Below are 13,892 nucleotides of genomic sequence, written 5' to 3'. Positions count from 1 at the left end.
ATTAAACAATGAATGTCTTTCAATTTTTTGCGTCTGAACTCAGATAAAACCGAGATGCTGATCATTGGACCAGCGCGTCATCTGTACCTTTTCAAAGACACCACTGAGTATCAATAAATGTAATATTGCCTAAAAGGATTCAACAAAAAATCTCTGTTATATTTGACACAACTATGTCGTTTCAAATGCACATTGAAAATATTACTAGAACTGCGTTTTTTCATCTGCGTAACATTGCTAAAATTCGCCCAATTCTATCAACTTGTGACGCGGAAATCTTAATCCATGCGTTTGTTACGTCTCACCTCGACTATTGTAACATTTTGCTCTCGGGTCTCCCCATGTCTAGCATTAAAAGTCTGCAGTTAGTTCAAAATGCAGCAGCTAGACTCTTGACTAGGATGAGAAAGTTTGATCATATTACCCTGATACTAGCCAATTTGCATTGGCTTCCGGTCCACTTGAGATGTGATTTTAAAGTTCTGCTACTTACCAATAAAATATTGCACGGCTTAGCACCTTCCTATCTCGTTGACCTCGTGGTACCATATGTTCCGTCCCGAAACCTTCGCTCACAAAATGCTGGTCTTTTAGTGATCCCGCGAGCCAAAAAGGAAGTCCGCAGGTTCTAGAGCGTTCTCTATTCGGGCACCAATGCTTTGGAATGCACTACCCTCAAGGAATTAAAAGGCGCCACCTCAGTAGAAATGTTCAAAAGACTATTAAAAGACGCATTTATACTCTTGTGCATTTAGTTGAACTATTTGTTGGCCTGTTTACTGCCGCTTTTTTTCTCTTTTCTGCCCCCTTTTCCCCCGGCTGGTGGATTAGGTGACGGTGACCCACTAGGAAGTTTAAGGCATTGACCAACTGGGCATGCACCTGTTCCAGTGATGTCGTCTTCCTGCAGCTCGACATTTGATCAATTTATTTATTTACTTTAGCATCTAATTTAATTATTTGTTGGCCTGTTTACTGCCACTTCTTATCTTTTCTGCCACCTCTTCCCCTGCTTGGGAATTAGGTGATGGTGACCTGCTATGAAGATTACGGCACTGACCAACCGGGGAGGTACCTGCTCTGCCGAAGTTGTCTTCATGCAGCGCCTCTTCTGATTTCCTTATATTTCAGCACTTCGTTGAACTACCTGTTGGCCTGTTTACTATTTCTGCCCTTTTTTTTTTTTCTGTTCCCAATTCCCCGGCTTGGGAATTAGGTGATGGTGATTCACTTGGAAGTGGCTTTGCTGAATGTACACCAACTGACCGGTACAAGATCGAAGGCTCATCCTCGGATATGCTGCCATGGATATTACGGCCCTGGATGAGGACCCACTCCACTGAAGTCATCTTCCTGCAGCACTTCATTTAATTGACTCTCACATTATCTCATCTAATATTGTATAGCATCATTGTATGTGTCAAATGTTGCCCAGTTGGCATCCATTGCAGCCTGGTCGTCCTAGAAGGGGGATTCCCCCATCTGTGGTCCCTTCTCAAGGTTTCTCACGTTTCCCCTAACGGGGTTTTGAATTTTTCCTTGCCCTCCTGGGGGTTAAGATCGGGGATGTCGATTGTGGTTATGTAAAGCCCTTTGAGACTGTCTGTGATGAAGGGCTATACAAATAAAATTGACTTGACTCCTCAGGATCATTTTATGTGGGCTTGTAAAATTACTGAGTGGCAGGAATTACATTACAGGTAAAACCTACCAATGACCTGCTTGTCACCTCAGGAATATTACAGTAACTGATTAATAAATGTGTAAGAGATGGGTCACCATCATGTTGTCCAAAATGGAATAAAAAAAAAAAAAAAACTGAGATAACGGTCGTGTACAAGTGCTAGGTTCACTAACCTGGGTGGAGGCTGTAGCAAGTCACTCTTGAACCCTCCAGCATGTTAGCAAGTTCTCTGGTGAAGAGCACATTACAAAGCTTGCTGTTGCAGTAGGCCTGAAAGTTGTGCCTGATGGACTGGCCTGTCTCCAAATCTTGATTGGAAGTCAGGAAGGAGAAATCAATGTTGCCCATGCGGTGGAGGAGGGCAGACACATTTACGATGCGACTGGGCGCGCACTGCTCCATTCGCTTGAGGAGAAGGTTGGTGAGCAAGAAGTGGCCAAGGTGGTTGACCCCAAACGCCATGCTAAAACCATCCTCTGTGCAACCAGAGCCAATCAGACCTGAAACATACACAATGCAGTGAAAATGTATTTGCCCCCTTCCTGACTTCTGCTTTAGGAAATGTCTGCATCTTTGCTCATTATATACCTATTTGTCTTTTTTACTACGGCCAAACTTCATAACAATTTATTTTTTTTCTTTTAAATTGTAATTATGTACATTTCCTAGCCATGTCTTTTTTCCCTTTAATATTTAACTTTCATTTTTAAAATGGTTGGGTTTTTTTTTGCAAAGTAAAGTAAGAATTTAATTGCCCAGTGCTACTGCTGTGTTTTGTATGCATGTAATGACGCTCTTAAATCTTTTTTTAGATGATTCGGTCTGCCAACACACCTGATTCAAATGATCAGCTCATCAGCAAGCGAAATATGTGATTAATCATGATTAATCACACTGTTGACATGATTAACGTAATTAAATTTTGTAATCACTTGAGTGTGTGTGCGTGCAGATAGATAGATAGATAGAAAGATAAATAAATAAGATGTAAGGTAGCTCAAAGGCCCCACAGCCACAGGCAGCCAGTACCTTACATATATATATACCCTAGTGGTAGTTTTTCTCCAATGACAATTCGGCTAGTTTGTGTCGCCAGACAGATTTTATAGTACCAGTGGCAGGTAATTTTCATCCAAAGCCTTCAGAATGAACCGTGTGGGCATCTGTGCTGTGTGGGTGAATGGGTTCTTAGAGTTGATAGACAGTTGCGATATTCATTCAGATCACAAATTGGTTACAGTAAGCCTTCTAGCAGACTTACGCTGAAGGTACGAACGTGTCCTGTGATTCAATAATCACTAGTGAGAGGGCAGCGCTATGCGGAAATCGAAAACAAACAGTCTAACCCGGCGACGGTTCGAACGAAGGAGGGAAAAGAGTGGATTTGATTGCAGATATACTTGCAAGGCCATTTTTAAGACAGACCTTTCAAGAGAAGCTAGGTCATCCAACACCGAGTAGTAGGTAAGTGTGTCTGTATATTATTTCACCAGCTGTGGTGTCATAAATTATGGTGTTATAAGGGGTATTTATTCAAGTTGGACTAAGTGGGACTTTACTGAAGACCTGGGTGTGAAATGCACAGCCTGCCACTGCATTTTGGTCTCTGGATAGGTTTGAACCCAATGAGCAATGGTAAAGTTTTTTAGCATTTGAAACCTAGTGTTTTTGGTTTGTTTGTTTGGGGGGGTGTTCATGTGTGAAATGCGCTAAATAAATAAAGTTGCATTATATTGTATTGAACATGCAAAAAAGAATAGCTCTTTGTAGACCGTTCTAGGAAATGTGATCATTTGATATATTTGATCAATCATACCTGCATTGTTGATAAGAATGTCCACTCTTGGCTCAGTTTTTAGGATGGTTTCAGCAAAGCTGCGTACAGACTGAAAACTAGCAAGATCCAACTCCATAAACACAACCTGATTGTTCCCACTATCCTAGAAGACAAGAATTAAGGCTATGATTGGAAATTCATCTAAACATGATGATTTAATTTCGACTGACACGGTCAACACTGCACTTTCAGGTAAAACGGACAAAATAATTCACTCAATATGATACAGTGCAGTTCACAATAAAAACACAAAAGCGAGCACAGAAAATTGTGGCTTTTTCTTACTCTGCGTATGTCAAACACAGCAGCTTCAGCTTTCTTCTTGTTACGGCAGGCTAAAATTACCCTGCCACCTCTCTTGGCCAAGTCCAGAGCTGTGGCTTTACCAATACCCGTGCTGCCTCCTAAAAAGAAATTCCTCTTGTTACACCACATAATGACACAAAAGATGTTCTGCCCAAAAACAGTGCCGTGGAAAAGTATTTCCCCCACATCTAATTTTTTTTGCTTTTGTATAGTTTCTACATTGAACGGTAAAAAATAATAATTGTCATGTTTAAACTCTCTGTATGACCAGTCAATAGAATAACACTAAAAGAATCTTGTGAAAATGAATCGCTCTTTGGCTCCATCTTTTGCCTGTAATTACATTTTTCACATTATTTCTCAACTTGTGTCAACTGGCCAATCAGAGACTTTAGAGAAAGAGATGTCAATCATTTTTTATTGTGCGTACACGCAGTAATGGTTAAGATTCCCTTGTGCGGCTTTGTCCATTTTTTGGCCTTTTTTGAATTTGTATTTACATCAGTGAGAAAACATTGAAAAAACCACTATGGGGCTAAACTATTACATTGATATTAAAAAAGGGTCAAAGTGCAAAATGAAAAAAAGCAGGAATTTTAAAACATTGCGGTTCGACAAATTCGACAAGATAGTTTTGGAGACTGCAGAACAACAAATGTCGTAGGGCATGTAATGTCCATTTTAGGTCCCATTGACTCCCATTATAACCAGTGTTGTCACTAACGTGGTACTATTACTTTCATTCAGTAATGAGCAATCCAACGCGTTAATTTTTCCAAATCAGTAATCTGATTAAAGTCACTTTCCGAAGTGACTTTGCGTTACTATTTTCTTATTGCCTCATCATAATGTGCATATAGTATGCAGAAAAAATGCTTTTCGAAGACATTTTTGAGGAGAAAAATATCTCTTGTGCATTTAGAAGTCATTTCATTTCACGTTTTTTCAACGGAAGACAGAATGCTTGGTCATGTGTATTAGCATGCCGTGCGAGCTCTTGATAGTCGGCCGCAAAAACAAAATAGCTACCTACGTCGTCACAAGGAAAACAATGGAAGAAGCAGAAGCGCCACAAACGGGTGCATTTGCCGACTGGAAATACAGCCATTACTTCGCATTTTTGTCCAGTAAAGATGACAAAAACTCAGTGCGTTGCAAACTTTGTGCTGGCTTAAAAACACTGTGAACTGCTAAAAACTCCACATCCTATTTATGGAAACACGAGGAATCACACCACAGCGCGATGCAACTCGAAGCAAAGCCTACAGGTAACGATAACCAACAAGCAGTTCTGCAGTTACTTCAGCCCCTGGCACGCAAACAGATGACGCTGGATTTTAGCAAAAAAAAGCACAAGTATGTGGGAGTGAGCTCGGACGATATGTTGCAGAGGAAATGCATCAATTGGGTACTGTTGACTCACTCTCTTTCTGTGCAATAATAGAAAAGATCCCTACTAGCAACAACGCAAAGCTGCCCCACAGAGTGTATATAGTTACCGTTCGTTACCAGCCTTTATGTACATTTTATAGTTAGTTGTAACCAGCCTACGTGTATATTTTATTGTATTTTATTTATTATTACACCAATTCCTGTATTGTAGAACCAGAGAAACAAACACACAGAAACATGTTCATGTTTAAAGTTTATGCACTTTCCATGAAGTACTATTTAATCAACTGATTGTCAATTCTTATGTTGAGGCCACGCAGGGAGGAAAGTGGTAAAAAGAAACTTATACGTTATTTTTAAAGTAATTTAGTTACCTTATATATACTTATAGTGAGGGGTACTAGACAGTGATGTGATTTAAGCCCCTTGCTATTTGATCTTGCCATTGAACCACTGGCCGTCGAGGGGCGATGCGGGCCTCACAGGAATAGCTAGGAGTGAGCAGACATACTTTGTCACTTTACGCGGACGACTTGATTTTATACTTGTCTGACCCCTCTGTGTCCATTCCAAAAGCACCAGGTCTTATTTCATGTCGATTGAGGCTTACCCCTTGAAGGTTCCAACTGACTCTTTGTCATACTTAGGAATAACTGTCGCCTAGGTATGCTCATTTATTGAAAATAAATTCTAAGACAACTTTGGAGGCTAAACGGGATCTTGCACGTTAGTCTACACTGCCACTGTCGTTAGCTGGTAAGTCAATTCAGTGAATGATAATGATTATGGTCAGGTAGATATTTACAGGTGTGAGCTTTTGTTCAGTAATATTTTGGTTTTCCATCACTTTGACCAGACAGATAGCTTGATGAGTGGATGGAGGGGGGGATCCTAGGCAGAAGGGCATGGTGAGCAAATTGTATAGCGGCATCCAAAAGTTGGCATCCCCATCACTGGCTCGTATCAAGGAATCTTGGTGGAAGGATATTGGAATTGAAATTCCTGATAACATTTGGCATCTGGCAATTAAAAAAATACACTCATCATCTTTCTGCATCTAACACGGGTTACTTCAATTTAATGTTTTCATCGCTTACACTTTTATCGAGAAGCAGACTTGCTGAGATTTACTCATATGTTGGCTCTACTTGCACCAGGTGCCATCAGGCCCCAGCTACTCTTTGCCATATGTTCTGGTCTTGCCCATGTCTTTCTCACTTTTGGCTTTCAGTTTTTGACGTATTTTCTGGTCTTGCCCATGTCTTTCTCACTTTTGGCTTTCGGTTTTTGACGTCTTTTATTTTGTGTGTGGCAAAGAGTAATCCTGATCCTTTGATTGCAATATTTGGTGTGGTTTCAGACAAAGAAAATGTATTTGTCGTGTTTATTGTTTATTTTTCTGTTTTTTTTTTTTTATTTTTGAGTATATTGTTGTCACCGTGTAGATATATTATGGTGCATATATAGTAAAACTTTAATAAAAATAATTTGAAATAAAAAAGACATTTTGGGACTTAGAGCGTTAACCCCACTTAAGCACCAGCTGGTGCCAAATACTAATTAAGGATTTTTCCTTCTAGAGGAATGCATCACTATAGTGTGCACTCGTGCAATTTATTTTCATAAAAACTGTTGTGATTACCAGGAGAGAAGCATGTGAATGTGTGTGAACGTGTGTACAGTTGTGTGTGTGCGCGTTGCAATCAACAGGTCTGATAATGCAAAAGCCCAGTACTTTCCAAGTGTTCGCGCGTAGAGTTGAATGTACGTGAGTGGTGTGAGACCGTTAAAAATGCATTTTCCTTCTAGATGGCACACATTCAAAGGAGACCAAGAAAGAGAATTGAGTGTTTACCCCACTGGATCAGCAGGTGGCGCCAGAGACTAATTAACGGGTTTCCTTCCAACACGTTGAATCCCATGACATCACACTGATTGACTAATTAGCGTGGGGCTGAGCAAGACGGTCTGTGTAGTCTCTACAATGTAGAGCATAGTGTAGCGTGCTGCTTTTATGAAACAAACCAAAAGTTTCCGTTTAAAAAAAAAAAAAAAAAAAAGACAGAAACATCGGACGTCCTACGATGTGACTATTGCGCATGTGCACATCGCAATTGCGACGTTAAAACCGCATATCGGACTTCCGGTTTGGCTCAGCATGGAGTAGGCTGCGTAACGCTCAACCTCCCGCTTCTCAACTTTATAACCCACATTCCAAACTGCTTTTTGCTCTGCCTGGATTATATTTTTTTAATTTATTCCATCATTTGGTAGCGCCTCACTTCATGATGCCACCTAAAGCTTCCAAAGGGAACGGAAAACACGAATCGGATGCTGCTGCCGCTACTATTAGCAGGGCTGACTTGGCTGCCTCGCTAGCCGAGCTGCAAAATTCACTGCTCACGGAGTTAAAAAAGTCTTTTGACGAAGTGAATGGGAAATTGGATGGACTCCAAATGAGTGTCAATAGTCATGGCGAGCGTTTGGATTCCCTGGAAGGTAACGCTGAATCACTACACCAGCGCTTGGCTAAAATGGAGGATTGCTGTGAAAGACTGCTGGCCGATAACACAAAGCTAACGTCGAAGCTAGCGGACTTGGAGGGGAGAAACAGGAGGAATAATGTCCGTCTTATTGGTCTTCGCGAGGGAATTGAGGGTCCAAAGCCCAGCAAGTTCTTCTTACAATTTTTTCAGGACGTTTTTGGGCAAGACGCGTTCCCATCACCTCCAGAATTGGATCGTGTGCACCGCAGCTTCGCTCTGAAGCCAGGTGATGGTGGTAAACCTCGCCCAGTTATTATCTGCTTCCATCGGTTCCAAAACAAAGATTTGGTGGTTCGTGAGGCACGGAAGAGACGTGACTTTACCTACCAAAACAGCACATTCAGGATCTACGAGGACTACAGCCCCGACGTGGTGAGCCAAAGAAAGAAATATTCAGCAGTGATGGCTTTGTACAAGAGGGGACTGTTGTTTCCTGTGCGGCTTTGAATTGTTACCACTGACGGCACGTACAAGACGTTCGGTTCGGTGACTGAAGCTGAGAAGTTCGTCGAAGATTCAAGAGACGTTTGAGCGGTTGGTGATGACTTCTGGACCCTGTGTGACTGTCTTTTTTTTTTCTATTTTCTTCATCAAAAGCTCGTCGAAGACTCAAGGGATGTGTGAGCGGTTGGTGATGACTTCTGGACCCTATGTGTATATGTTTTTTTTTCTTTCTTAAAACTTATTTATATATATATGTATGTGTGTATATATATATATATATATATATATATGTGTGTGTGTGTGTATATATGTGTGTGTGTGTATGTGTATGTATTTTATTTTGTATTTATTTATTCATTTATTTATTTTTTCTAAACTAAAAGTTTGTCGAAGATTCAAGGGACGTTTGAGCTGTTGGCGATGACTTCTGGACCTTGTGTCACTGCCCCCTTTTTTTTTTCTTTTTTTTTCTTGTTCTTCCCTTTTTTTTAATTATTTTCATTGTAATTGTTTTCTTTATTTTTTATAGTGTAATTTACACAAGGCATTCAGTTTATCTTTAAGGTTCAATTTTCTCTTTTATTTTTTTGGGGGATAGGCAATGGCAAAAATATATTTCTTGTGGAATTTAAGTTCATGGAGACTTTTTCTTCAACATCTTGCTCTTTTTTCCTCTGTTTGTCTCCAATTGGAATACTGTTATTTGGTGGGTTTTGGCTTACATTTCATTAAGCGCGACGATGTGATGTTATTTAGGTAGAAGTAGATATGGAAGTATTGGTATTAGGTAGAGTAGGTGTGCTGCTTGTTCTAGCAGCTAGTGTCACCTGGGGGTTCTGGGGTGGGTTACTGTCACTGTCACTAATGGACCAACGTGCTGCATATATATATTTTTTGTATAATTTTTGGTATTCTGCCAGAGTAACTGGGCTACAAGTGGTACACCGGATGTATGTGGTGTATGGATTTACCTGCACATATGTTTACATCTATATTCTGTTCCTAGTTTGTTGAGAATGGCTAGTTCAATTAATAATGTTACATGGAATGTGAAAGGCTTGAATCACCCTGTGAAGAGGAAAAAGGCCTTTACACACTTGAAAAATGTAGGTACTGGAATAGCATTTATACAAGAAACACATTAAAGAACTCAGACAATATACGGTTGAAATGTGGATGGGTGGGACAACTTTTTCATTCAACTTTTCAAAGTAAGGCCAGAGACGTTGCTATATTAATAAGTAAATTTGTTACCTTTACACCCTCCATAACTATAGTTGATCCATATGGCCGATATGTTATTGTAACCGGGAGAATTGGTAATGTAAATGTTATATTGGGTAATATTTATGCTCCGAACTGTGATGACCCTGGATTCTTCTCTCATATCATTAATTTGCTCCCTTGTTTAAATTCTAACATACTTATTCTTGGAGGGGATTTTAACTTGTGTCTGGAACCTGTGTTGGATAGGTCCTCTGTCAGGCCTGGATATGTAATATCTAAATCTGCCACCCATGTTCAGTCCTTTCTTTCGACTTATGGGATTTCGGATATCTGGCGTTTTTTGCACCCGAAGGACAAGCAATATTCTTTCTTTTCATATCGTCATCAAACGTACAGTCGAATTGATTATTTTTTTCCACTGATAATAAACTGACATGAAATTTTATCATGTGAATATCAACCTACAGTGGTATTGGACCATGCACCTCTTTTACTTAAAATTAAGATGCCCGATGTTATGGCTCCCAAACGGCTGTGGAGGTTTAACTCGCTTTTGTTATCAGATGAAAAATTTGGGGATTTCAATCTGACAAATTTCTTTATTTTTAGACATTAACATGACACCAGATGTCTCCCCTTCAATAGTTTGGGAGGCCCTCAAAGCATACTTAAGGGGCAGGTGATATCTTTTGTGGCTGGAAGGAGGAAGGCCTCACAGGGAAAACAAAAAGATTTGGAAAATTAGATAGCTGAACTAGATAAAAGGAATGCACAATCCCCTTCCCCAGATCTATGCAAAGAGCGATTGAGGCTTACTGCAGAGTATGATATACTTACATCTCATTCAATTGAATATTGGCTTTTAAAGAACAGGAGTAGTTTTTATGAACATGGGGAACGTGCAGGGAAGTTACTTGCTAACCAACTGAAGGGTGCCAGAGCTAAACAAATTATTAATGGTGTGAAAAACAAGGATGGTGTGACTGTCAGTCAGTTATCCACTTAACTGACCGGTTAGGGGGTAAGGCTGGACATTCGAGCACGGCCCTAGGGTTAAAGAAAAGAGTCGTATTTGTGCTTTTTGTGGGTTAGGGACTTACATCAACATCAACAGTGCACTCTGATAAAGTGTCCAAAAACATTATGTAGACGTATCTTTGAGTAGCACTCAGAAATATGCTTTATAAGAGAACATTTAAAAATGCATTTATAACGATTACGTGTGCAAGAACACTTATCCCGGATTTAATGGGACAAACCGTATGCCATACAGGGTGGCATTTTCGCCATAGAGACAGAAAATAATGTGAAAACGCAGCTGCAACATAAATGTATTCAAGTTAGGTGGGCTTAGCGAGTATCAATTTAAGATGGTCGCCGGTGGCTTCACTTCGCCCAACAGCGAGTAACTGCATTCAAGGAATGTGCGAAACAGGAGGACAGGCAGTTGTGATCTCAAAGCGTTGAGTCAAATATAAACAACAAAGACGATTCTGACAAATTGTTTTTGGTTCTGGTTCATCTCAACACATTTTGACCTCCAGTAAACCTTCTTCATCCATACATCCATCCATAATCTGTACCACTTGTCCTCACTAGGGTTGCGGGGGGTGCTGGAGCCTATCCCAGCTATCTTCAGGCAGTAGGCGGGGGACACCCTGAACTGGTTGCCAGCCAATCGCAGGGCACACATAGACAAACAACCATCCGCGCTCACTCTCATACCTATGGGCAATTTAGAGTGTCCAATCAACCTTCCATGCATGTTTTTGGAATTTGGTAGGAAACCGGAGTACCCAGAGGAAACCCACACAGGCACAGTGAGAACATGCAAACTCCAGTAAGGCAACAGCCGGCCGGAATCTAACCCACAACCTCCGCATTGTGAGGCCATCATGTAATAACCAGTCGGGCCACCGGGCCACCCAACCTTCTTCATAATTGTCTTAAGATTTATATAAACAGAGGAATAGTAAAGCATTTCATTCATTTTACCAAATAACTTGCATGCTGGGAGATAAGATTGTAATGCAATCACAACGAATCATTCACATTGTGATTTCAAAAGAAAGATAAATACATGTTTCTAATTTTGGAGAGTATATGTTGGATTTAACAGTCTTTGTGTGTTTTTTATTTTCATTATTTATTTTATTGATGACTACAATTGTAATGTTCATGAGATATCTTAATTGCCCGCGATTGTTTATGGCAGAGTCCGTCTCGCTTGCCGTCCTGAGCGGCAGCAAGTCACGGATGTGAATGAATAATGACAGACCGCGCTGCAGCTTTGATTGTCACACTGCTTGGCACTTGTCATTAATAATCCTTAATACGCATTTTACAACAATATCCGTAAATAATACTTAATTACAAGGATGTACAATATATTCACGGTCTCTGTCTCCAAGGGGCTCGCCTTTGTCGAGCGACGTCAGATTCATGTCGGTTAGGGGACATCGTTCGGTAGATCTGATGGTATATACACCGGATTAGCTGGAAAACAAAAGCGCCCTCGAAATGCGCCAGATTGAATTTGTACTTTTAGTGTAATGTCATATCAAATGTGTTTAAAGTAGAGTACTTCACAGTATTCCTGTAAACGTAAACAAACAAACTGCTTCCGGTATTTCCAGTCAAACTTCCAATTTCATGTTGGACAAAGACCTGTAATACTAAAACAATACCTGTCACGATGGCCGTCTTCCCCCTCAGATGTACTGGACTCAAGAACCTCACCCCCCTGAACACGCAATAATATACGAAGACATAGCAGGCGACGACAGAAGCCACGTAGCCCAGCAGGACCATCATCGCTGTGACACATTAAACTCGCATGTCGACGTCAATAAAGTAGTTCCGGTTACAAGATTCAAATTGAAATAGTTATTACGCTTATAAAATGACACTTTGAAATTATGTATTCGGGTATGAAGTAGCAAAATACGTTACGGTAATCCTGAACGCGCGTCACAAATAATTTAAATAACTGGATGACAGTGGGTGGGCTTCGCGCGTTTGCATTAATGAGACAGAAGGTGTCGCTATTTATTTGTACATACGCTCCCCAACTTACGAACGAGTTACGTTCCGAACGATCGTTTGTAAGGTGAATTCGTTCGTATGTTGCTTCAGTGCTATATTTTGTATTATAATTTATGTTTAAGGCCTATACAAGTATATTGAAGCCTTATATAAGTATGTTTAAGGCTTGTATAAGTAATCTGTATTGGTTTGTACTGAAAAAACATTTAATAAAATGGAGAGAATACGTACAGTACTGTACTACGTATGTTAGAGAGAGAAAGACACACACATAGTATGTACATGTACGTAAAAAGATAAATAAAATGAAGTTTAACTTACTTTTGGAAGATGTTCTTGATGCTTAAGGAGATGATGGTGTAAGAGGAAGAGGAGGATTTTATATCATGAGAGTGTCTTCGTCGTCGCTGGAATGGGCTTCAAAAGTTACTTCCTCCTCCGTACCTTAAATGTAGGAACAAGTTGAGGGTCGAGGAGAAGAAGATGAGTATCTTCCTTGGAGGATTTACTAGAAACTGGCCGAAAGAAGCGATCTAACCACAATTGCACAGTTTTCTTCTTTTTTTCATCATAAATGATGCAGTAGCACTGTATGGCATCATTCAATTGATTTGCAACATTTGTGCAACTTTCAATATTTGGGTCTTGCTGCTCAAAGAGTGCGATGGCTTTATCTATGAGCAAAAACCCCTCGGCCAAGAGTTTCGTCTCGAATTTCTTCATGGGGACAAGCGATGAAGGTGGATGCTGCGTGAGCTCTCACAGCGCCAAGCGTCTGTTTTGGCGGAAAGAATGAGAATTAGAATTAGAAATCCCTTTATTGTCATTGTACTCAAGAGTGCAATGAGATTAGAGAGCTCCCCTCTCCAGTGCAATACAACAATAATACAGACAAATATATAAATTAGATAAATAAGAGAGTGCAACGGAAAATAATACTGAATAGGGTATATAAAAACACATCACGATGCTGTTCTGCAAGGTAAGGGTGGTCTCGTGTGTGTGTGAGAGTTCAGAATAGAGATGGCTCTCGGAAAGAAACTGTTTCTCAATCTATTGGTCCTCGATTTGATGCATCTGTAGCGCCTGCCAGAGGGCATCAGGTCGAACAGCTGGGAGTTTGGGTGGGTATTGTCTTTGACGATGTTGAGAGCCCTGCTGAGGCACCGGGCGGTGTAGATGTCCGACAGTGAGGGGAGAGGGCAGCCAATAATCCTTTGCGCTGTTTTGACTGTCCTCTGGAGCCTCACTCTGTCCGCCTCAGTGCAGCCGCTGTACCAGAAGAAGCACTCACTGTACTGTCCTCGCGAAGACGTGGGTGAGCATAGTCTAAGCTAGACAGCAAGCTAAACTCTTGAATGATGCAAAACGTCCTCTGGTTGTTTTTCACTTTTAATGGGAAATCTTGACA

General features: G+C 40.6%; 1 protein-coding gene across 4 annotated transcripts in view; it reads right to left on the bottom strand.

The window, feature by feature from the left end:
• Positions 1–12,408, bottom strand: part of LOC148334286 (dehydrogenase/reductase SDR family member 13-like) — a 36,604-nt gene extending 24,196 nt beyond the window's left edge. For all 4 annotated transcript variants that reach the window (XM_088300492.1, XM_088300496.1, XM_088300494.1 and 1 more), the window contains exons 1-4: positions 12,124–12,408; positions 3,807–3,925; positions 3,501–3,624; positions 1,858–2,184 (exon numbers count right to left, since the gene is read on the bottom strand). In XM_088300492.1, the coding sequence (XP_088156618.1) occupies positions 1,858–2,184; positions 3,501–3,624; positions 3,807–3,925; positions 12,124–12,250 (697 nt within the window). In that variant the 5' untranslated portion in view covers positions 12,251–12,408. The remainder of the gene's footprint in view (positions 1–1,857; positions 2,185–3,500; positions 3,625–3,806; positions 3,926–12,123) is intronic.
• Between the last annotated feature and the right edge of the window lie 1,484 nt (positions 12,409–13,892).

This window comes from Idiotropiscis lumnitzeri, chromosome 7 (genome assembly GCF_059441095.1).
Source record: "Idiotropiscis lumnitzeri isolate Australia: NSW breed Sydney's pygmy pipehorse chromosome 7, RoL_Ilum_1.0, whole genome shotgun sequence".
Taxonomy (NCBI): domain Eukaryota; kingdom Metazoa; phylum Chordata; class Actinopteri; order Syngnathiformes; family Syngnathidae; genus Idiotropiscis; species Idiotropiscis lumnitzeri.
This window is presented reverse-complemented; position numbering and strand designations above follow the sequence as displayed.